This window comes from Cherax quadricarinatus, chromosome 51 (genome assembly GCF_038502225.1).
Source record: "Cherax quadricarinatus isolate ZL_2023a chromosome 51, ASM3850222v1, whole genome shotgun sequence".
NCBI classification, from domain to species: Eukaryota; Metazoa; Arthropoda; class Malacostraca; order Decapoda; family Parastacidae; genus Cherax; species Cherax quadricarinatus.
In genome coordinates, this window is record NC_091342.1 from 9751849 (window position 1) to 9775605 (window position 23757).

The following is a 23757-nucleotide window of genomic DNA, read 5'->3' on the forward strand; positions in this document are numbered from 1 at the left end:
AGTCCCCCCTATTATAGTTTGGCTTTTCCCTTTCTGCTCCTGTTACCCTCTCCACTTGTAGCTCCACGGTGTATTCAAAGCTCATAACCACGTGGTCACTATCTCCAAGGAGCCTTTCATAAGTGATGTCCTCAATGTCTGAGCTACTCAGGGTGAACACAAGGTCCAGTCTTGCTGGTTAACCCTCCTCTGTCTCTCTGGTAGTGTCCCTAACATGTTGGTGCATGAGGTTTGCCAGTACTACATTCATCATCTTGGCTCTCCATGTTTCGGGACCCCCATGTGACTCCAGGTTTTCCCAATTAATCTCCCTGTGGTTGAAGTCGCCCATAACCAGTAACTTTGCTCAACTCGAGTGAGCCCTTCTTGCCACCTCAGCCAGTGTGTCCACCATTGCTCTGTTGCACTCATCATATTCCTCTCTTGGCCTCCTGCAGTTCTGTGGTGGGTTATACATCACTGCAATGACTACCTTGTGTCCCCTGACTGAATTGTACCAACTATGTAGCCCCTTTCTCCAATCTCGTCCATTCCTTTTATTTCTTGATAACCCCACCGGCTTTTAATTAGCAGTGCAACCCCTTCTATCCTTCCTCAGGATCTGATATCCGGGTGGGAAGACTGCATCTGTTATTGTCCCAGTGGGTTTTCTTTCTGTGACTGCTATGATGTCTAGGGACATCTCCTTGATTCATTCATGCCACTCCTCACATTTATTCGTTATTCCATCCGTGTTCACGTACAAAACCTTCAACTTCTTTTCTACAACTGTGGTCTGGGAAGAAAGGTGGGTTAGGGGGAGCAGGTGCCCTGGCAGGGGCCTATAGGGGGTTGCTGTAGGGGTGGGGTCTGTGGTGTGGGGGTGGGGGCAGAGGACCTATGGTGTGTGTGTGTGTGTGTGTGTGTGTGTGTGTGTGTGTGTTGTGCCATTAGGTAAGACTGGTCAGTTAGCAAGAACTTAATTAAAATTAAGTCCTTTCGGAAATTTTCTCTTAAACTTTTAAAGATATATTTTTCTTCATTAATGTTAATGTAAAATTTTATAATTTTGTACCAAAAGAACCTTAGAAAACTTACCTAACCTTATTATAAGCGCAATTTAATTTAACCTAATCCAACTAAATATATTTTAGATAAGTTTACAGTAATTTAATAATAAACAAACACAGCGAAATATATTTTTTGGTTTAGGTTCAGAACAATTTTTGCGAAATTATTGCATACACAAATTGTCTCTTGCCTTATATGGCAAGATGAACGTTGCTATTTAAGTCAAGATCGCAAGTTTTACATATTCGGCACGGCACACACACACACACACACACACACACACCAGGCACATCTCCTGAAGCGCACATCAACCAAATAACTGCTGCAGCATATGGGCGCCTAGCAAACCTCAGAACAGCATTCCGACATCTTAATAAGGAATCATTCAGGACCCTGTACACCGTGTATGTTAGGCCCATATTGGAGTATGCAGCACCAGTTTGGAACCCACACCTAGCCAAGCACGTAAAGAAACTAGAGAAAGTGCAAAGGTTTGCAACAAGACTAGTCCCAGAGCTAAGAGGTATGTCCTACGAGGAGAGGTTAAGGGAAATCAACCTGACGACTCTGGAGGACAGGAGAGATAGGGGGGACATGATAACGACATACAAAATACTGAGAGGAATTGACAAGGTGGACAAAGACAGGATGTTCCAGAGATTGGACACAGTAACAAGGGGACACAGTTGGAAGTTGAAGACACAGATGAATCACAGGGATGTTAGGAAGTATTTCTTCAGCCACAGAGTAGTCAGTAAGTGGGATAGTTTGGGAAGCGATGTAGTGGAGACAGGATCCATACATAGCTTTAAGCAGAGGTATGATAAAGCTCAGGGTTCAGGGCGAGTGACCTAGTAGCGATCAGTGAAGAGGCGGGGCCAGGAGCTCGGACTCGACTCCCGCAACCTCAACTAGGTGAGTACAACTAGGTGAGTACACACACACACACACACACATATATCTATATATATATATATATATATATATATATATATATATATATATATATATATATATATATATATATATATATATATATATATATATATATATATACATATATATATATATATATATATATATATATATATATATATATATATATATATATATATAAATATTTCTTTTCAGCCTACGAGATGAAAGCGGTGATATTTGAGTTGTTTACGGCCGGAATGGACACTACCTCCAGCACCCTGACCATGGGAGTGTACCTAGTAGCCAAGCACTCAGCCGTCCAGCAGAAAGTTCAGCAGGAACTGGACGAGGTCGTCGGCAGGGACAGACTACCAAGCTACTCTGACTTAGACCGGTATGTGGTGGCCAATATTATTTGTGCTAGGAAAATGTTTCTTTTTCCATTCAAGTTTCCTCTGTGGTTGTTTTGCATCTCTTATGCTTGTCAGCAATTACACACACACACACACACACACACACACACACACACACACACACACACACACACACACACACACACACACACACATATATATATATATATATAGGATGGGGTCCACCTCTGGTGTAAATTGTGGGACCCACAGCCTCGGAGAAGTGGATAAAAAGTCTTCAAGGAAGAATATTTGGATTTCTTCCTGAAGCCGTTTGAATATTCCACTTCCCCTACCACCCCATCTTTTGACATATATTTTTTTTTACCAATAGGAATATTTTATTACATAATATGGTACAGAAGATTTAAGAGATACATTGTTGATATAAAGGTGGCATATAAGGTACTTGTTGTTACGTGTGTATCACCGATTATAAGGCGAAAATCTCATCCAGCTCCTCAGAGCTGGGGCGTGTGCCCAAAATACAGCAGGCATTACCCCTTTGAACAGCCGCACTGAGCCGCTGGAACAGAAAACTAGCTGCCCTGGGGTCCCTAGTTACCCTGATGAGTCTTTTTCCCAGCTCCTTAAGGAATTTAGATGCACTCTTTCCCCATGAGCCAAGGGTCTCTGAGCCTATGGGAACAAACATATAATGATGGGCAAGTTCTCCATATTTTCTAGACTTTTGGGACTCCCTGAAGCTGGCAGCTGCCCCTCCTTCCTCCTTGGTGTATTGGAGATAGGTATCAGCCAAGGTAGATGCACATGTATAGTCCCACACCACCTGCTTCCCATCTGTCCAGGCTTGAAGGGTGATACCATCTGGACGCTTCTGGCTGCCATCAGATCTGCATAGTTGGGGTGGCTCCCTTACTGCTGGGCATCCAGCTATTGTGAGGCTCCTCTTGATAATGTTATTAACCTCCTCATGTCTTGCAATCTTTCCCTCGGATTTACGGCACACAAGACCATGGTACCCGAATCGGTCTGCTGCTTCACTGCCACAAATACACCTGTGTTCGGCGAGAATAGGGGCGGCAAGTCGAAGGGCAACACCGATGCGGATGGTCTGTGAGTCGAGGCGTGTGCCAAGGCTGGAGTTGGGAACAGCCAACAGAAAGTCCCCAGCATGAGGGGCTCTCACTGCCAGGAGGTGGGCTCTATCCTTCCCTGACACACTCTGAAGCATTGTTGAGGTTATATTTTCCACTATTGGACCATCCCAGTGCGATTGTTTGTAGTTGTTGGGGGGAGCAGGTCTGGTTTCAGAGCCCGTTAGATTATCCCAGATCAATGCTCCGTCAATGAATTTTTGGTCCTGGACTCCAATCTTGTCCCTAAGATGTTCAGGGAGAATCGCTGCTACAAGCTCTCTGGATGCAATTCACGAGGACAGAAAAGCAGGTAACGCAATCTGTGATGACTTGCGGACACCAATGCCCCCTAGTCTGACTGGAAGTGTAGCTTGGTTCCACTGCCCGTCTTCTAGAGTAAGGTTAAGTACTTTCGTAAAAATCTGCCTCAGAATACTGTCATATTCGTGCAGTATAGGGTTATCATATGAAGGTGCACATCTTAGGAAATATGTCAACCTGGGCAGACTCAAGCACTTTGTGAGAAGGTACAAGGCATCGTGGGCGTCCAGATTGCCTATTCGTTGTTCCATTCTCCTTAACTCTTCCAATTTCTTCCTGAGAATTGTGTCAATGGCATTGCTTCCCAGAGGTGCTCCTAGCAAGACACTATTTGTGGGGGCAATGACTGCTGCTCCTGGTAGTTTTGATCTCACTGCAATTATCACTTGTTGACTGACTGAGATGATTTCACATTTGGATGGATTCAGGACGAGACCCATTTCCTGTCCCCGTGTCATTACCTGTGTAAGGTCATGTAGGAGGGACTCCTTTGTACCTGCTAGTGTGCCATCATCTAGGAACCAGATGTTTAGATCGCTGGTCAGTCTGACTGTGATTTCCCTAACTGCTATACAGAAGAGAAATGGTGCAAGAGGATCTCCTTGTTGGACACCCTCCGATGATGTGATTTCATGCTCTCCAAAGAGAAGCATTGATTCCTTGCTATACCCAGCTGAAACAAAAGGGAAGAGACCAGGGAAATGTTCTTGTACTGCTGCTAATACAACGTCTCTTTTCAGGAGATTGAATGCATTCAGGAAATCTAATTTTACCACTGCATTTTCCTCAGGCAGGTTGTTGATATACGCCCTTGTTGCATGAACCGCTGCTTCACTTCCTTGAGAGACCCCAAAGCCAAGCTGGTTTGGTTGAAGCATCATGGCTGCCTGTGCACGAATACTTCGCACAACAGCTTTGGATACGAGGCGGCGTAACGTGTTGCCTACTGCAATTGGCCGAATTCCTCCATCCTTCTTTTTAAGTGCACAAAGTGTTGCACCAAAAAAGAAAGGTCTAATTTCATCAGGAATCAGACCAGCCAAGGAATTGTTGACGAACCTTGTGATCTCTGAAAGCAGTGTCTCTGCAATTTCCCCAATAACTGGATTAACCATTTCCTTTAAATGCTGTGGCCTTATTCCAGTGTAACCCCCAGCAGAGCCAGATGGGAACGACATTATTGCTTTGTAAATGTCTGAGTCTTCCACAATCAATGGTTCCATAGTGGGGACAGAGGTGTTGGAACTGTTGGTGCCACTGGTTTCCCTGGCAGGGTGCTTTCCTCTAAGTGCTTCAGCCGTGTCAGCATCCCTGGGAGCAACTGTATCTTCACTGATAATAATTCTGATTGCCCCCACTGTGTTGCCCTCTTCAATTTTCTTGCTCACCTGGACTCTGACTTTTTCACTGTCAGTAGAGTGAGTGGGGGTTCTGCCTCTCCCTTTTTTGTGTTGACGGGGAAGTCGAATGAGGTTATCAACTCTAGGAAAATCTCTTAAGGATTTAATTATCATTGAGGCTAGCCTCTTTCCCCTTCTTTCCGGCACAGCTAAGCAGACATTGCCAAAAAGTAGCAAGTTGTGCCATGCTTTGATGGTTGGTGGAGCATTTAAGATAGTGGAACCATCGTTTGCTTTTTTCAGGAGGTCTGTAAGTTTCCCAGCTGCGTGTGGACGGGCTGCTTTGGGAATATGTGTGAGTGTCCTCGTACCTGTTGCTTTAATTGCTTCCAAGAGATTGTCTGATGAGATGAAATCTGTTGGAGTGGATTCAGGTGCCTGAGGTGGCTCTGGATCATCACTTTCCACAGGAGGACAACCTGAACCAGGGCAACTACCGTGTTTGCGGAGGAAACCATTAGAGTTGAGACAACGAAGCTGTAAGCATGACCGACACTTGTCTCTCCTGGTATTGCCAGCCGTGCCATTTCCCTGGCTGCTTGCTTCCTCCTGGTTGGCATCCATCTGCTTACAGCAAGCTGTATTCCAAGGTTTAAGTATAAAAATCTACAGAATTCAGAGAAAACGTGCAGCCCACCTCACCTCACCAACTCAAGCTCAATATCTATATATATATATATATATATATATATATATATATATATATATATATATATATATATATATATATATATATATATATATATATATATATATATATATATATATATATATATATGCATGCTCATCAGTAAGTGTTCTGTGTTACTTCATCTTCTCTCAGTACTCTCGCCTGTGTTCCAGGCTACCATACACCCGGGCCACTATACACGAGGCACAGAGAGTGTTGGACCTTGTAGCTTTTATCCTCCGCTCTGCAGCAGAAGACTGCACGTTTGCTGGCTACGACATCCCTAAAGGTAACATTGTCTTCAGTACTGCTAGGTAATTCACAATCAATAATATTTTACAAATAATGGAGATTATTGTTAGATTCTTTAAAGTGGTTGAGGGTACTGCTGGCGTATTAAATATGTTTTAAAGGTAGATGAGGACACAGCAAAATTGCTTTACAGGTGGTGTTAGGGCACCGGTAAGTACTTTACAGATGGTTGAGGGTACTTTTAGATACTGGTAAGAATTTTTACAACTGACTTCATTAGGATTTATTTTACAAATATTTGAGGGTATCAGTCACATGACTGTTCACTCATTATTTAGAATTCATTGATATTAGTTGAAGATGAGCAAAAACAAAGTAGATACTAATAAGGTACTAAGGATATCCCTTCAAGAAAGAACTCAAAATAATAGATTTACAGGACACCACTTACACAGTGGGTTAGGTTCCAGGCTGCCGCCATAAAAGTGGAAATCGCCGTAAAGCGAATCGCCCTTTTTTCACTTTTAAATGGATATAAATGCCTGATAACATGTTTACTCTATCATATATTCAGTTAGCAATAGAACTAGGCATAAAAACAATAAATAAAATGCACGTACAGTACACCCACTACTTACCTTAAAATATTTGTAATCTTAATGTTGGGTGAAAGGTGAATAGCATTTATTGTAGGAAGTCAGATGTGGTAGCCCGCCCAGTTACCACATTTCACAATTTTGTACATTTTCCGGAAGTCAGCATGTATAATTTTGAATAAAATAATAACTGTGTATTAAAATGATGCTGATTTGACTCTTGGAAAATCTGCGCTTGCGCGAGGTGGAGAAGAAAGGGAGACGCCATGAGGAAGATTCAGTAAAGTCGAGGGTTAAAATCCGTCGAATTAAATCAAGCTTCATCGTGGATAAATTGTGGTGAAACGGCCTCAGATGAGAAGAAAATAGTGCGGTAATGCACTACACTGCGAAATGTAAAAAAAAAAAAAAAGTGAAAAAATCTCGACAATCAAGTGGATAAATGGTGAAATAAGAGGTCGCCATATTGAAACTGAAGAGCCTGACCACATTGTAATTTGGTGTCAAAAATTACGGCGTTTCCGGAGGCTTAATGGAGTTCTGGCCTCCCAAACAGGAGTCAGGCAAATCGGAACTGCAGTCCTGCTGAAGGCAAACGACATTAAATTGGCAGGACATCCAGGAATTTGTGGGAATGTAGGAAGATAAAGGACGCTGTCTTGATACCCACAGCTAAGTTTAACCGTCTTTCTATAAAGATGCAGGTTCCTTGATGTTGGTGAGGGGCTCTTGATTTAGGGAAATGGATCTGTGCTCCAGTTCCCCAAATTAAGCCTGAATGCCTTCCACATCCCCCCCAGGCGCTGTATAATCATCCGGGTTTAGCGCTTCCACTTGATTATAATAATAATTGTTGGCTATCATAGTTTTCTATAAGATAAGCAGGTTGTGGGTGATGCAGTGACAGTCAGGCGACCTCCAGAGAAAATTTGGTAAGTGGTAACATAAAATACTTGAATTATACTAATTTCTGCCATAATTATTATATTTCAAATAACCAATATTGATAGGAATAATATTACTATACAATGAACCCCATCGAGTTTCCTTCAGTCTAAAACCCCATACAGTCCACGTTATGAAATTTTACCAGAACTACTGGTTATGTTTATTAAATATATTAAATTGTTAGGTCTCGGTAATGTGAGTGTGTGTGAGGGTAGTGGGTATCGAAGAGAGACCTAGAGTACCTCGAAATTTACCTACATGCCTCCGAGGTGCAACAATCGCTAAATATTAGTTACCTGGGTTGTATCCTGCCCAAATTGCCTGTATGAATGTAATAGTGAGGCTTATGCGGGCAAATTTATTTTTCACAATATATATACATATATATATATATATATATATATATATATATATATATATATATATATATATATATATATATATATATATATATACATATACATATATAAGTATATATGTATATATATATATATAAGTAGTCGATTTTTCCACTGGGGGGTCTCCTCCGGAAAAAGGCCTTCCACTGGGAGGTCTCCTCCGGTATAGGGCCTTCCACTGGGAGGTCTCCTCCGGTATAGGGCCTTCCACTGGGGGGTCTCTTCCGGTTTAGGACCAGCAGCTGGAGGGTCACCTTTTCACACCTAGGTGTTACTTCCGGTTTTGACCATGACCTCGCCCTCGAGACTACCTCACCCTTGACCCCCCAACCAATACCCCCACCCACGACTCCCCCTTCGCGACCCCCGTCGCGCCGCGCGCCCGCGCGCCCGCCCGCGCGCCCCGCCCGCCTGCGCGCCCGCCCGCGCGCCCGCCCGCGCCCTTCGCGACCCCCCGCCGCGCGCCCGCCCGCGCCCTTCGCGAGCCCCGCCCGCGCCTTCTGCTGCGCCTTCTGCAGCGTCGTCCGGATCGACCCCGCGCCTCGAATTTTTTCCGATTTTTTTCGAATTTTTTTTGAATTTCATTTTCTTGTGCTCTCCATCTCCTCGGATCAAGTTTTTAAGGTTCCCCCTCTCACTTTCACCCCCATCCCAAAATTTTCTCGATATTACAAGTTTTTGGATTCCCCCCTATGGGGTTTTCGAAATTCTCCATCTCCTCGGATCAAGTTTTTGGATTCCCCCCTATGGGGTTTTCGAAATTCTCCATCTCCTCGGATCAAGTTTTTTGGGTACCCCTCCTTTCACCCCCCATCCCCAAACAATTTCTCAATATCAAAGTCTCCACTTCCTCGGATCCCCCTCTCACTTTCACCCCCATCCCAAAATTTCTCGATATTACCAAGTTTTTGGATTCCCCCCTATGGGGGTTTCTCCATCTCCTCGGATCCCCCTCCCACTTTCACCCCCATCCCCAAAAATTTCTCGACAATACAATTTTTTGGATTTCCCCCTATGGGGTTTTCGAAAGTCTCCATCTCCTTGGATCAAATTTTTGGATTACCCCTCTCACTTTCACTCCCACCCCAAAATTTCTCGATAATATCAAGACTCCATCTCCTTGGATCAAGGTTTTTTGGATTCCCCCCTCTGGGGGTAAGCATTCAAATGAACTCCTCCTATGGAGCATGCTTACTACAGGTCTAATGAAGGGTGTTTACTCGGCGGTCAGTGACGTCACGCGATGACCCCCACACACACAGGCTGAATCATGACGACCCTTTTAGTTCATTCAAGTTAATAAGGGGATATAGTACCTACATCATAGGGAAAACATTTTCACTCTTAACCCAGGTTAATCCAAATAATTTCACATTTTTGTTTCGTTAATACCCACAACAATCCAACAATTTCTTTACAACACAAGTCTAGACATTTTTCTCGTTTTAACTATTTCATCTCAGGTCACTCCCCCACGAAGTAACCTCCTCCCCACCCTCCCGAACCCTCACACTCCAACCAACACCTCACAATTTTCACTCATAACCCCCAATTTTTTCTCGTTTTAACCCTTTTAGTTCATTAAAGTTAATAAGGGGATACAGTACATCAGAAAGTCACCACAACACTTATAACCACTTTTCGATAAATTCACTAGTCACAATTTTACATATTACGAAGTTAATACGCACACACACCTCACTTGAACACCTTCAAAACACTCTCTTAAATCATTTGAATACTCACAAAAATACCTTTATACATTTCCAAACAACACTGAAATACTCCAAAACATCATTCGAACACCCCCAAAATCACCTCTGAATACTCCCAGAACACCTTCATAAGTACTCTTGCACATCATTTGAACACCTTCATAAGTACTCTCATAATCATTTGTACACCTTCGAAAAACACCTTTGAATACTCACATAAACACCCTTGACCACCTTCAAAAAAACAACATTTGAACACACTCAAAACACCTTTGAACACCTTTGAACATTTCCAAACAACACTGAAACACTTCCAAAAACACCATTTGAGTACTCCCAAATACACCACTGAATACTAAAACACCACTGAATACACTCAAAACACCACCAAAATCACCATGAAACACTTCCAAAAAACACAATTTGAGTACTCCCAATTACACCACTGAATACTACTAAAACACCGCTGAATTCAATCAAAACACCCTTCAACACCTTCAAAACACCTTTGAACACCTTTGAACATTTCCAAAAACACTATTTGAGTACTCCCAATTACACCACTGATTACTACTAAAACACCGCTGAATTCAATCAAAACACCCTTCAACACCTTCAAACACCCTTGAACACCTTCAAAACACTCTTGAACACCTTCAAAAACACCTTTGAACATTTCCAAAACACTATTTGAGTACTCCCAATTACACCACTGAATACTACTAAAACACCGCTGAATTCAATCAAAACACCCTTCAACACCTTCAAAACACCTTTGAACACCTTTGAACATTTCCAAAAACACTATTTGAGTACTCCCAATTACACCACTGATTACTACTAAAACACCGCTGAATTCAATCAAAACACCCTTCAACACCTTCAAACACCCTTGAACACCTTCAAAACACTCTTGAATTCCTTCAAAAACACCTTTGATCATTTCCAATCAACACTGAAACACTTCCAAAAAACACAATTTGAGTACTCCCAATTACACCACTGAATACTACTAAAACACCGCTGAATTCAATCAAAACACCCTTCAACACCTTCAAAACACCTTTGAACACCTTTGAACATTTCCAAAAACACTATTTGAGTACTCCCAATTACACCACTGATTACTACTAAAACACCGCTGAATTCAATCAAAACACCCTTCAACACCTTCAAACACCCTTGAACACCTTCAAAACACTCTTGAATACCTTCAAAAACACCTTTGATCATTTCCAATCAACACTATTTGAGTACTCCCAATTACACCACTGAATACTACTAAAACACCGCTGAATTCAATCAAAACACCCTTCAACACCTTCAAAACACCTTTGAACACCTTCAAAACACATTTTGAACACCTTCAAAACACTCTCATAATCATTTGAACACACTCAAAACACCTTTGAATAACCTCAAAACACCTTTGAACACCTTCAAAACACCTTTGAACATTTCCAATCAACACAATTTGAGTACTCCCAATTACACCACTGAATACTACTAAAACACCGCTGAATTCAATCAAAACACCCTTCAACACCTTCAAAACACCTTTGAACACCTTTGAACACCTTCAAAAAAACAACATTTGAACACACTCAAAACACCTTTGAACACTTCCAAAAAAAACACAATTTGAGTACTCCCAATTACACCACTGAATACTACTAAAACACCGTTGAATTCAATCAAAACACCCTTCAACACCTTCAAACACCCTTGAACACCTTCAAAACACTCTTGAACACCTTCAAAAACACCTTTGAACATTTCCAAAACACTATTTGAGTACTCTCAATTACACCACTGATTACTACTAAAACACCGCTGAATTCAATCAAAACACCCTTCAACACCTTCAAACACCCTTGAACACACTCAAAACACCCTTCAACACCTTCAAAAACACCTTTGAACACCTTCAAAACACATTTGAACACATTCAAAACACTCTCATAATCATTTGAACACACTCAAAACACCTTTGAATAATCTCAAAACACCTTTGAACACCTTCAAAACACCCTTGAACACCCCTGATCACCTTCAAAAAAAACAACATTTGAACACACTCAAAACACCTTTGAACACCTTTGAACATTTCCAAAACAACACTGAAACACTTCCATAAACACCATTTGAGTACTCCCAAATACACCACTGAATACTAAAACAGCACTGAATACACTCAAAACACCACCAAAATCACCATAAACTAAGATCAACACCCACATCCCACAACACCCACAACCCACAACACCCACAATTTTTTCTCGTTTTATCTAATTTCATCAGAAAGTCACAACACCCACACCTCCCATTTTTTTCTCGTTTTAACCCTTTTAGTTCATTAAAGTTAATAAGGGGACACACTACATCAGAAAAAGTCACATCAGCAACCCACTTATAACGTCTTTTCGGTATCTCTAGTTCGACAACAACACCCACATCCCACAACGCCCACATCCCACATCCCACACACACACACACAGACACACACACACACACACCCTAACCTAGCCTAACCTAACCTAACTTATCCTAACCTAGCCTAACCTAACCTAACCTAGCCTAACCTAACTTAACCTAACCTAACCTTTACCTAACCTTTACCTAACTTAACCTAACCTAACCTAACCTTTACCTAACCTTTACCTAACCTAATCTAACCTTGCCTAACCATTACCTAACCTAACCTAACCTATCTTAACCTAACCCAACCTAACCTAGCCGAACCTATCCTAACCTAACCTAAAATATATTGGAACACTTCCAAAAAATACATTAGAGTACTCCAGAATTACTTTGAACGACTCCATTTTTGGATATTTCCAAATTAGTTTTGAAAACTTTATCGTAAAATCGAACATTATTTTCTTGTTGGTAAACACACTCAATGGTAGAAATATTTACTCGATTTCCGAATAGAAACACTTTCCTCGCTCTGAGAGACTCATTGTGGGTCACCCCTTCCCCCCCCCCCCCAACACCACTGGGTAATGCGGTTCACACCCAAGGTAGATTTAAGATAATCATGAACACCTGCGCCAACTCAGGACAGACAGACGCCATGAAATGCGGGTAACATCCAAGGTAGAAAATCATCTCTTTCCAGACCAACTGTCTATCCTAACCTAACCTAACCTAAACTAACCTAATTCCTAACCTAACCTAACCTAACCTAACCTAACCTAACCTAACCTAACCTAATTCCTAACCTAACCTAACCTAATTCCTAACCTAACCTCACCTAACCGAACCTAACCTAACTCCATCAATCACCTCTATCCTAACCTAACCTAACCTAACCTAACCCAACCTAACTCCATCAAACACCTCTATCCTAACCTAACCTAACCTATCCTAACCTAACTCCATCAAACACCTCGAATATCTCTCATCCACAACCTTTATCATCTCACTACAGAACAACCCCAAGATTAGTTCGAACACTCTCATAAAGCATTTGAGTACTCACATAAACACTTTTGAACATTTCCAAACAACACTGAAGCACTTCCAAAATATCATTTTGATTACTCCCAAATAAGATTTGACAGCTCTAATTTATCTACACTTACACATTTCATTAAATTACATCTCATCCTCCCCAAACTCCTCCCTCATTCTCCAGACTTTACAACATTAGCACAAAAAAAACTAACTCATACACTTATGACATGAGACATTACCATATCTAACACACTGACTAACTTTGAACCAACTCTGAACACCACTGATCTTCTTCAAAAAATGCTCTGCACATCATTTGAACACCTTCAAAAAAAACACCATCAAACACCTCCGAATACTCCCAAAAAACACTACTGATTACTACCAAATCACCACTGAATACTACCAATCACCGTCAAAATCACCAGAAACTAAGTTTAACATCACCATCTAACATCCTTTTTATAGAAATCCCCTCAAATCACTATAACCAAGAACTCCCTCCCCATTTGACGCATAAAAAAAAAAAAAGCATGAACACAAACCTAATACGCAAACACTTAGTACATGATCACCATCAACTGAAAACATATCTTGTACACACACATAATATAAGACAATCACCAACTACAATCACCCATGTTCACTTACCTCAAAATCACTAATATCACAGAAAACAATCATTTTTATAAACATTTCACACACACACACAAAAAAAAATCATATTTGACATTATCTAAGCGCACTCACCTCACTACCACCAACACACGATGTCACACCTCACAGGACCGACGAGCTCACCTCCAGTGACGTCACACTCCCATTGTGTTACTTGGTGGTTGGTAACATCAACCTGTTGTACCCTACATTATCTAAGAACACTATATCCAAGACGATTACCAGATTTTATGATCCCCAACACCAAGATCACAGAAAACACACATTTTTTATAATTATTCACACAAAAATCACGATCACCATTTCCATATCATGTTTACCGTCATCTATCAACACTAATCACCAAGATCACCAAAAAATCTAAGATCTTGCATCTCAAAACTACTATGATCACTGAAAACACTTATTTTTTAAACATTCGCACAAAAATAAGACATACACAAAAATACCACAACACTTCCACCAACATCTATAACATAACATGAGCACTATAACATATCACTATCACAAAAAAAAATAATACACAGACACCCACATATTATACATTTCAATTGCAAATTTAAGACATGAGACATACACACCAAATCTAAGACATTCACCTCCAACTAAGACATACACATCACCCCTAAAACTTCCTTCCTTATTCATTCCGTATATCTCCTAGAGACGTTTTAACCCCGACGGATCCATCACGACGTAGGAGCCAGAGGAACCATCACCACTCCAACACCACCTACTACACTCTGGCTCCTACGTCGTGATGGATTCGTCGGGGTTAAAACGTCTCTAGGAGATATACGGAATGAATAAGGAAGGAAGTTTTAGGGGTGATGTGTATGTCTTAGTTGGAGGTGAATGTCTTAGATTTGGTGTGTATGTCTCATGTCTTAAATTTGCAATTGAAATGTATAATATGTGGGTGTCTGTGTAATATTTTTTTTTGTGATAGTGATATGTTATAGTGCTTATGTTATGTTATAGATGTTGGTGGAAGTGTTGTGGTATTTTTGTGTATGTCTTATTTTTGTGCGAATGTTTAAAAAATAAGTGTTTTCAGTGATCATAGTAGTTTTGAGATGCAAGATCTTAGATTTTTTGGTGATCTTGGTGATTAGTGTTGATAGATGACGGTAAACATGATATGGAAATGGTGATCGTGATTTTTGTGTGAATAATTATAAAAAATGTGTGTTTTCTGTGATCTTGGTGTTGGGGATCATAAAATCTGGTAATCGTCTTGGATATAGTGTTCTTAGATAATGTAGGGTACAACAGGTTGATGTTACCAACCACCAAGTAACACAATGGGAGTGTGACGTCACTGGAGGTGAGCTCGTCGGTCCTGTGAGGTGTGACATCGTGTGTTGGTGGTAGTGAGGTGAGTGCGCTTAGATAATGTCAAATATGATTTTTTTTTGTGTGTGTGTGTGAAATGTTTATAAAAATGATTGTTTTCTGTGATATTAGTGATTTTGAGGTAAGTGAACATGGGTGATTGTAGTTGGTGATTGTCTTATATTATGTGTGTGTACAAGATATGTTTTCAGTTGATGGTGATCATGTACTAAGTGTTTGCGTATTAGGTTTGTGTTCATGCTTTTTTTTTTATGCGTCAAATGGGGAGGGAGTTCTTGGTTATAGTGATTTGAGGGGATTTCTATAAAAAGGATGTTAGATGGTGATGTTAAACTTAGTTTCTGGTGATTTTGACGGTGATTGGTAGTATTCAGTGGTGATTTGGTAGTAATCAGTAGTGTTTCTTGGGAGTATTCGGAGGTGTTTGATGGTGTTTTTTTTGAAGGTGTTCAAATGATGTGCAGAGCATTTTTTGAAGAAGATCAGTGGTGTTCAGAGTTGGTTCAAAGTTAGTCAGTGTGTTAGATATGGTAATGTCTCATGTCATAAGTGTATGAGTTAGTTTTTTTTGTGCTAATGTTGTAAAGTCTGGAGAATGAGGGAGGAGTTTGGGGAGGATGAGATGTAATTTAATGAAATGTGTAAGTGTAGATAAATTAGAGCTGTCAAATCTTATTTGGGAGTAATCAAAATGATATTTTGGAAGTGCTTCAGTGTTGTTTGGAAATGTTCAAAAGTGTTTATGTGAGTACTCAAATGCTTTATGAGAGTGTTCGAACTAATCTTGGGGTTGTTCTGTAGTGAGATGATAAAGGTTGTGGATGAGAGATATTCGAGGTGTTTGATGGAGTTAGGTTAGGATAGGTTAGGTTAGGTTAGGATAGAGGTGTTTGATGGAGTTAGGTTGGGTTAGGTTAGGTTAGGTTAGGTTAGGATAGAGGTGATTGATGGAGTTAGGTTAGGTTCGGTTAGGTGAGGTTAGGTTAGGAATTAGGTTAGGTTAGGTTAGGAATTAGGTTAGGTTAGGTTAGGTTAGGTTAGGTTAGGTTAGGTTAGGTTAGGAATTAGGTTAGTTTAGGTTAGGTTAGGTTAGGATAGACAGTTGGTCTGGAAAGAGATGATTTTCTACCTTGGATGTTACCCGCATTTCATGGCGTCTGTCTGTCCTGAGTTGGCGCAGGTGTTCATGATTATCTTAAATCTACCTTGGGTGTGAACCGCATTACCCAGTGGTGTTGGGGGGGGGGGAAGGGGTGACCCACAATGAGTCTCTCAGAGCGAGGAAAGTGTTTCTATTCGGAAATCGAGTAAATATTTCTACCATTGAGTGTGTTTACCAACAAGAAAATAATGTTCGATTTTACGATAAAGTTTTCAAAACTAATTTGGAAATATCCAAAAATGGAGTCGTTCAAAGTAATTCTGGAGTACTCTAATGTATTTTTTGGAAGTGTTCCAATATATTTTAGGTTAGGTTAGGATAGGTTCGGCTAGGTTAGGTTGGGTTAGGTTAAGATAGGTTAGGTTAGGTTAGGTAATGGTTAGGCAAGGTTAGATTAGGTTAGGTAAAGGTTAGGTAAAGGTTAGGTTAGGTTAGGTTAAGTTAGGTAAAGGTTAGGTAAAGGTTAGGTTAGGTTAAGTTAGGTTAGGCTAGGTTAGGTTAGGTTAGGCTAGGTTAGGATAAGTTAGGTTAGGTTAGGCTAGGTTAGGGTGTGTGTGTGTGTGTGTCTGTGTGTGTGTGTGTGGGATGTGGGATGTGGGCGTTGTGGGATGTGGGTGTTGTCGAACTAGAGATACCGAAAAGACGTTATAAGTGGGTTGCTGATGTGACTTTTTCTGATGTAGTGTTTCCCCTTATTAACTTTAATGAACTAAAAGGGTTAAAACGAGAAAAAAATGGGAGGTGTGGGTGTTGTGACTTTCTGATGAAATTAGATAAAACGAGAAAAAATTGTGGGTGTTGTGGGTTGTGGGTGTTGTGGGATGTGGGTGTTGATCTTAGTTTATGGTGATTTTGGTGGTGTTTTGAGTGTATTCAGTGCTGTTTTAGTATTCAGTGGTGTATTTGGGAGTACTCAAATGGTGTTTATGGAAGTGTTTCAGTGTTGTTTTGGAAATGTTCAAAGGTGTTCAAAGGTGTTTTGAGTGTGTTCAAATGTTGTTTTTTTTGAAGGTGATCAGGGGTGTTCAAGGGTGTTTTGAAGGTGTTCAAAGGTGTTTTGAGATTATTCAAAGGTGTTTTGAGTGTGTTCAAATGATTATGAGAGTGTTTTGAATGTGTTCAAATGTGTTTTGAAGGTGTTCAAAGGTGTTTTTGAAGGTGTTGAAGGGTGTTTTGAGTGTGTTCAAGGGTGTTTGAAGGTGTTGAAGGGTGTTTTGATTGAATTCAGCGGTGTTTTAGTAGTAATCAGTGGTGTAATTGAGAGTACTCAAATAGTGTTTTGGAAATGTTCAAAGGTGTTTTTGAAGGTGTTCAAGAGTGTTTTGAAGGTGTTCAAGGGTGTTTGAAGGTGTTGAAGGGTGTTTTGATTGAATTCAACGGTGTTTTAGTAGTATTCAGTGGTGTAATTGGGAGTACTCAAATTGTGTTTTTTTTGGAAGTGTTCAAAGGTGTTTTGAGTGTGTTCAAATGTTGTTTTTTTGAAGGTGTTCAAAGGTGTTCAAAGGTGTTTTGAAGGTGTTGAAGGGTGTTTTGATTGAATTCAGCGGTGTTTTAGTAGTATTCAGTGGTGTAATTGGGAGTACTCAAATTGTGTTGATTGGAAATGTTCAAAGGTGTTTTGAAGGTGTTCAAAGGTGTTTTGAGGTTATTCAAAGGTGTTTTGAGTGTGTTCAAATGATTATGAGAGTGTTTTGAAGGTGTTCAAAATGTGTTTTGAAGGTGTTCAAAGGTGTTTTGAAGGTGTTGAAGGGTGTTTTGATTGAATTCAGCGGTGTTTTAGTAGTATTCAGTGGTGTAATTGGGAGTACTCAAATAGTGTTGATTGGAAATGATCAAAGGTGTTTTTGAAGGTATTCAAGAGTGTTTTGAAGGTGTTCAAGGGTGTTTGAAGGTGTTGAAGGGTGTTTTGATTGAATTCAGCGGTGTTTTAGTAGTAATCAGTGGTGTAATTGGGAGTACTCAAATAGTGTTTTTGGAAATGTTCAAAGGTGTTCAAAGGTGTTTTGAAGGTGTTGAAGGGTGTTTTGATTGAATTCAGCGGTGTTTTAGTAGTATTCAGTGGTGTAATTGGGAGTACTCAAATTGTGTTTTTTGGAAGTGTTTCAGTGTTGATTGGAAATGATCAAAGGTGTTTTTGAAGGAATTCAAGAGTGTTTTGAAGGTGTTCAAGGGTGTTTGAAGGTGTTGAAGGGTGTTTTGATTGAATTCAGCGGTGTTTTAGTAGTAATCAGTGGTGTAATTGGGAGTACTCAAATAGTGTTTTTGGAAATGTTCAAAGGTGTTCAAAGGTGTTTTGAAGGTGTTGAAGGGTGTTTTGATTGAATTCAGCGGTGTTTTAGTAGTATTCAGTGGTGTAATTGGGAGTACTCAAATAGTGTTTTGGAAATGTTCAAAGGTGTTTTTGAAGGTGTTCAAGAGTGTTTTGAAGGTGTTCAAGGGTGTTTGAAGGTGTTGAAGGGTGTTTTGATTGAATTCAGCGGTGTTTTAGTAGTAATCAGTGGTGTAATTGGGAGTACTCAAATAGTGTTTTTGGAAATGTTCAAAGGTGTTCAAAGGTGTTTTGAAGGTGTTGAAGGGTGTTTTGATTGAATTCAGCGGTGTTTTAGTAGTATTCAGTGGTGTAATTGGGAGTACTCAAATTGTGTTTTTTGGAAGTGTTTCATGGTGATTTTGGTGGTGTTTTGAGTGTATTCAGTGGTGTTTTAGTATTCAGTGGTGTATTTGGGAGTACTCAAATGGTGTTTTTGGAAGTGTTTCAGTGTTGTTTGGAAATGTTCAAAGGTGTTCAAAGGTGTTTTGAGTGTGTTCAAATGTTGTTTTTTTGAAGGTGGTCAAGGGTGTTTATGTGAGTATTCAAAGGTGTTTTTCGAAGGTGTACAAATGATTATGAGAGTACTTATGAAGGTGTTCAAATGATGTGCAAGAGTACTTATGAAGGTGTTCTGGGAGTATTCAGAGGTGATTTTGGGGGTGTTCGAATGATGTTTTGGAGTATTTCAGTGTTGTTTGGAAATGTATAAAGGTATTTTTGTGAGTATTCAAATGATTTAAGAGAGTGTTTTGAAGGTGTTCAAGTGAGGTGTGTGTGCGTATTAACTTCGTAATATGTAAAATTGTGACTAGTGAATTTATCGAAAAGTGGTTATAAGTGTTGTGGTGACTTTCTGATGTACTGTATCCCCTTATTAACTTTAATGAACTAAAAGGGTTAAAACGAGAAAAAATTGGGGGTTATGAGTGAAAATTGTGAGGTGTTGGTTGGAGTGTGAGGGTTCGGGAGGGTGGGGAGGAGGTTACTTCGTGGGGGAGTGACCTGAGATGAAATAGTTAAAACGAGAAAAATGTCTAGACTTGTGTTGTAAAGAAATTGTTGGATTGTTGTGGGTATTAACGAAACAAAAATGTGAAATTATTTGGATTAACCTGGGTTAAGAGTGAAAATGTTTTCCCTATGATGTAGGTACTATATCCCCTTATTAACTTGAATGAACTAAAAGGGTCGTCATGATTCAGCCTGTGTGTGTGGGGGTCATCGCGTGACGTCACTGACCGCCGAGTAAACACCCTTCATTAGACCTGTAGTAAGCATGCTCCATAGGAGGAGTTCATTTGAATGCTTACCCCCAGAGGGGGGAATCCAAAAAACCTTGATCCAAGGAGATGGAGTCTTGATATTATCGAGAAATTTTGGGGTGGGAGTGAAAGTGAGAGGGGTAATCCAAAAATTTGATCCAAGGAGATGGAGACTTTCGAAAACCCCATAGGGGGGAATCCAAAAAATTGTATTGTCGAGAAATTTTTGGGGATGGGGGTGAAAGTGGGAGGGGGATCCGAGGAGATGGAGAAACCCCCATAGGGGGGAATCCAAAAACTTGGTAATATCGAGAAATTTTGGGATGGGGGTGAAAGTGAGAGGGGGATCCGAGGAAGTGGAGACTTTGATATTGAGAAATTGTTTGGGGATGGGGGGTGAAAGGAGGGGTACCCAAAAAACTTGATCCGAGGAGATGGAGAATTTCGAAAACCCCATAGGGGGGAATCCAAAAACTTGATCCGAGGAGATGGAGAATTTCGAAAACCCCATAGGGGGGAATCCAAAAACTTGTAATATCGAGAAAATTTTGGGATGCGGGTGAAAGTGAGAGGGGGAACCTTAAAAACTTGATCCGAGGAGATGGAGAGCACAAGAAAATGAAATTCAAAAAAAATTCGAAAAAAAATCGGAAAAAATTCGAGGCGCGGGGTCGATCCGGACGACGCTGCAGAAGGCGCAGCAGAAGGCGCGGGCGGGGCTCGCGAAGGGCGCGGGCGGGCGCGCGGGCGCGCGGCGCGACGGGGGTCGCGAAGGGGGAGTCGTGGGTGGGGGTATTGGTTGGGGGGTCAAGGGTGAGGTAGTCTCGAGGGCGAGGTCATGGTCAAAACCGGAAGTAACACCTAGGTGTGAAAAGGTGACCCTCCAGCTGCTGGTCCTAAACCGGAAGAGACCCCCCAGTGGAAGGCCCTATACCGGAGGAGACCTCCCAGTGGAAGGCCCTATACCGGAGGAGACCTCCCAGTGGAAGGCCTTTTTCCGGAAGAGACCCCCCAGTGGAAAAATCGACTACTTATATATATATATATATATATATATATATATATTCTGTTTATATGATATGTAGCATATTTATAATATAATTTTGAAAAAAATGTTTATATTCACGTAATATACATCAAAAGTTTCCCAGAGCGATTATTATTATTATGCTTATTGCCATCGACATAAATTGTTCACTGAGTTTATATGATCACGGGCTTAGTGTCCCTAGTTTTGAAGGTTCTCATTATCTATGCCAGCATTTTTCTAGCAAAATCGGTAGATACATTGTTTTGATCTTTGAGAGTGAGATCCTCTGACATTATCACTCCTAGATCCTTCACATTAATTTTTCGCTTTATTGTGTGGTTGGAATTTATTTCATACCCCGATACTTTTTTAATTTCCAGTTTTCCATATTGGAATCATTGAAATCTCTCTTTATTGAGCTTCATATTGTTTTCTGCGGCCTATTTAAAGATTTGGTTGATATCCGCTGGAAGTCATGCAGTGTCTTCGACGGAGGACACTGTCATGCAAACTTGGGCGTCATCTGCAAAGGAAGACACAGTGCTGTGGCTTATATCTCTGTCTATGTCAGAAATGAGGATGAGGAACAGGATGGGAGCGAGTACTGTGCCTTGTAGAACAGAGCTTTTCACTGTGGCCGCCTCAGACTTTACTCTGTTTACTATTACTCTTTGTGTTCTATTTGTTCTATTTTCTCGTTATTCCTTTATCACGAATTTTGTGCACATTTTGCATTTTGCATTTTTGCATTTTGTTTGTCCTCTAGGGCATCCAAGACCTTGTCATAGTGATCCAGTAGTTAGGACAGACAGGAGTGGCCTACAGTAAACCTATGTTACCCTGGGTTGTGTAACTGATGGGTATCTAGATGGGTAGCGATCTTACTTCTTAAAACCCTTTCAAAGATTTTTATGATATGGGACGTTAGCGCTATTGGTCTGTAATTCTCTGCTAGTCGATCAGTGAAAAAAAAAATTCTAGTAGGGTCATTGTAGCTTCAAATTTAGGTTAGATAAATACACGAGTGGAGGAGGTTGGATTTGAGTGGGACTTGTGTATTAGTTGATAGGGTTGCCAAAGCTTGTTCCTTGGGTAGCACTGAAAATGGGTCGGGCGAATGTTTGGATTTGGGTTTAAGAAGCATCTGCCTAGTATGGGCTAATACTCCCACTGCAGTGTTTCTTCATTCTTATGTTTTTATATTATCCCGCAGGGAAGAAGCTCCAGAGAAAAGTTTTAATGTAGCCGCTCAGCCAATGTGACTTTAATACATTGTTTACTCGTCTTTGATGTTCTGAATATTTGTCTCTGATTCATCACGTAAGAGCTTGTCTTTCGTACAGGGACGGTGATAGTGGCCAACGCGGAGGACGCCATGACAGACCCTAAGTTATGGAAGAACCCACAGGAGTTTGACCCAGAAAACTTTCTCGACACTGACGGCAGATTCGTAAATAATGAAGGCTTCATTCCCTTTGGAACAGGTATGTTGTGTGATATTTTAGCCTAAAATGAGTAAATCAGTGTAACAAACTCACCTCTTCTTAAGAAAACACTGCTGCCCCTGGTGCCTATGAGTAAGTATTTATCTAGAAGTTTTACCTGTTCGAGACGACATATATATATATATATATATATATATATATATATATATATATATATATATATATATATATATATATATATATATATATATATATATATATATATATAGTTGAATTTACAGTCTACGAATTGTTATCTTACCCATCAGGATGCGATTCGTAACAGTCTACTAACACCCAAGTACCTATTCACTGGTAGGTGTAACAAGGGCAGTAGATGTAAGGAAACTTGGTCAAAGTTTCCACTCGACCCTTGATCAATCCTAGGTCAAGACGTTAACATCTAATATATTCCCACAGGAAAACGAGTGTGTGTCGGGGAGTCTCTGGCTCGCATGCAGATCTTTGTTTTCCTCGCCAGCCTCTTCCAAAACTTCACCTTCTCCCTCACAAGTGATGAGATCATTCCCACCAGCAACAACACCTTCAGCGCCCCAGCCATTTACAGTGCTGTAGCTCACCTGAGACCACGTCTGTAGGTCTTGAATCTTCCGTGGCAAATACTCTTAAGACACGAGAACCCATAGTTAATATAATAACTTCACATCCAACCTACTATTCAGCAAGGATCTTGTTGTGAAGGCATTGTTGGTGTCTAAGAAAATTTACAATAGAACCTAAAGAGACACCACCACGAAGAAACCTGTTGGTACTACTCAGTAATGAAATTATAGCTATTTGAACAGCACAGGACTCAAACATTAACAATATTATAGAGTGCAACCATTCCACAAAAATTACTTGAAGCCCAGGTCACTGTTCCTAATAAACCAACAATATTATTGAGTCAGCAATTATAAAACATGATAAACATTCCCAATACAATATCAACCAAGGATTATACAGGCTTGATTACTTTTTGGTTGAGACAAAGGTACATAGTCCGAAACCAGAATGCTTTAAAAAGGCTTCAGACTCTTCCGTATGCATCAGCCCCTATTAACATGGGGGTTTTGAACAGGGAATATTAAGCCAGAGTTTCAGTTGCCTAGAGTCACCATGCTGACCATAGTCACTATGTAGGAGAGTGTGGACAGCTTGATTTTTGTATGTATAGAAGCTATTGCAGTGGTCGTTTTAGACATTAGACAAGAGTTCTCGACTTGAGAGCCTG

The 23757-nt window shown here is 40.5% G+C and overlaps 1 protein-coding gene across 4 annotated transcripts in view; it reads left to right on the forward strand.

Moving 5' to 3' along the window:
• Positions 1–23425, forward strand: part of LOC128689143 (cytochrome P450 2J3) — a 63085-nt gene extending 39660 nt beyond the window's left edge. For all 4 annotated transcript variants that reach the window (XM_070095810.1, XM_070095811.1, XM_070095812.1 and 1 more), the window contains 4 exons: positions 2182–2362; positions 6046–6161; positions 22383–22523; positions 22944–23425. In XM_070095810.1, coding sequence (XP_069951911.1) covers positions 2182–2362; positions 6046–6161; positions 22383–22523; positions 22944–23122 — 617 coding nt within the window. In that variant the 3' untranslated portion in view covers positions 23123–23425. The remainder of the gene's footprint in view (positions 1–2181; positions 2363–6045; positions 6162–22382; positions 22524–22943) is intronic.
• Positions 23426–23757: the final 332 nt, after the last annotated feature.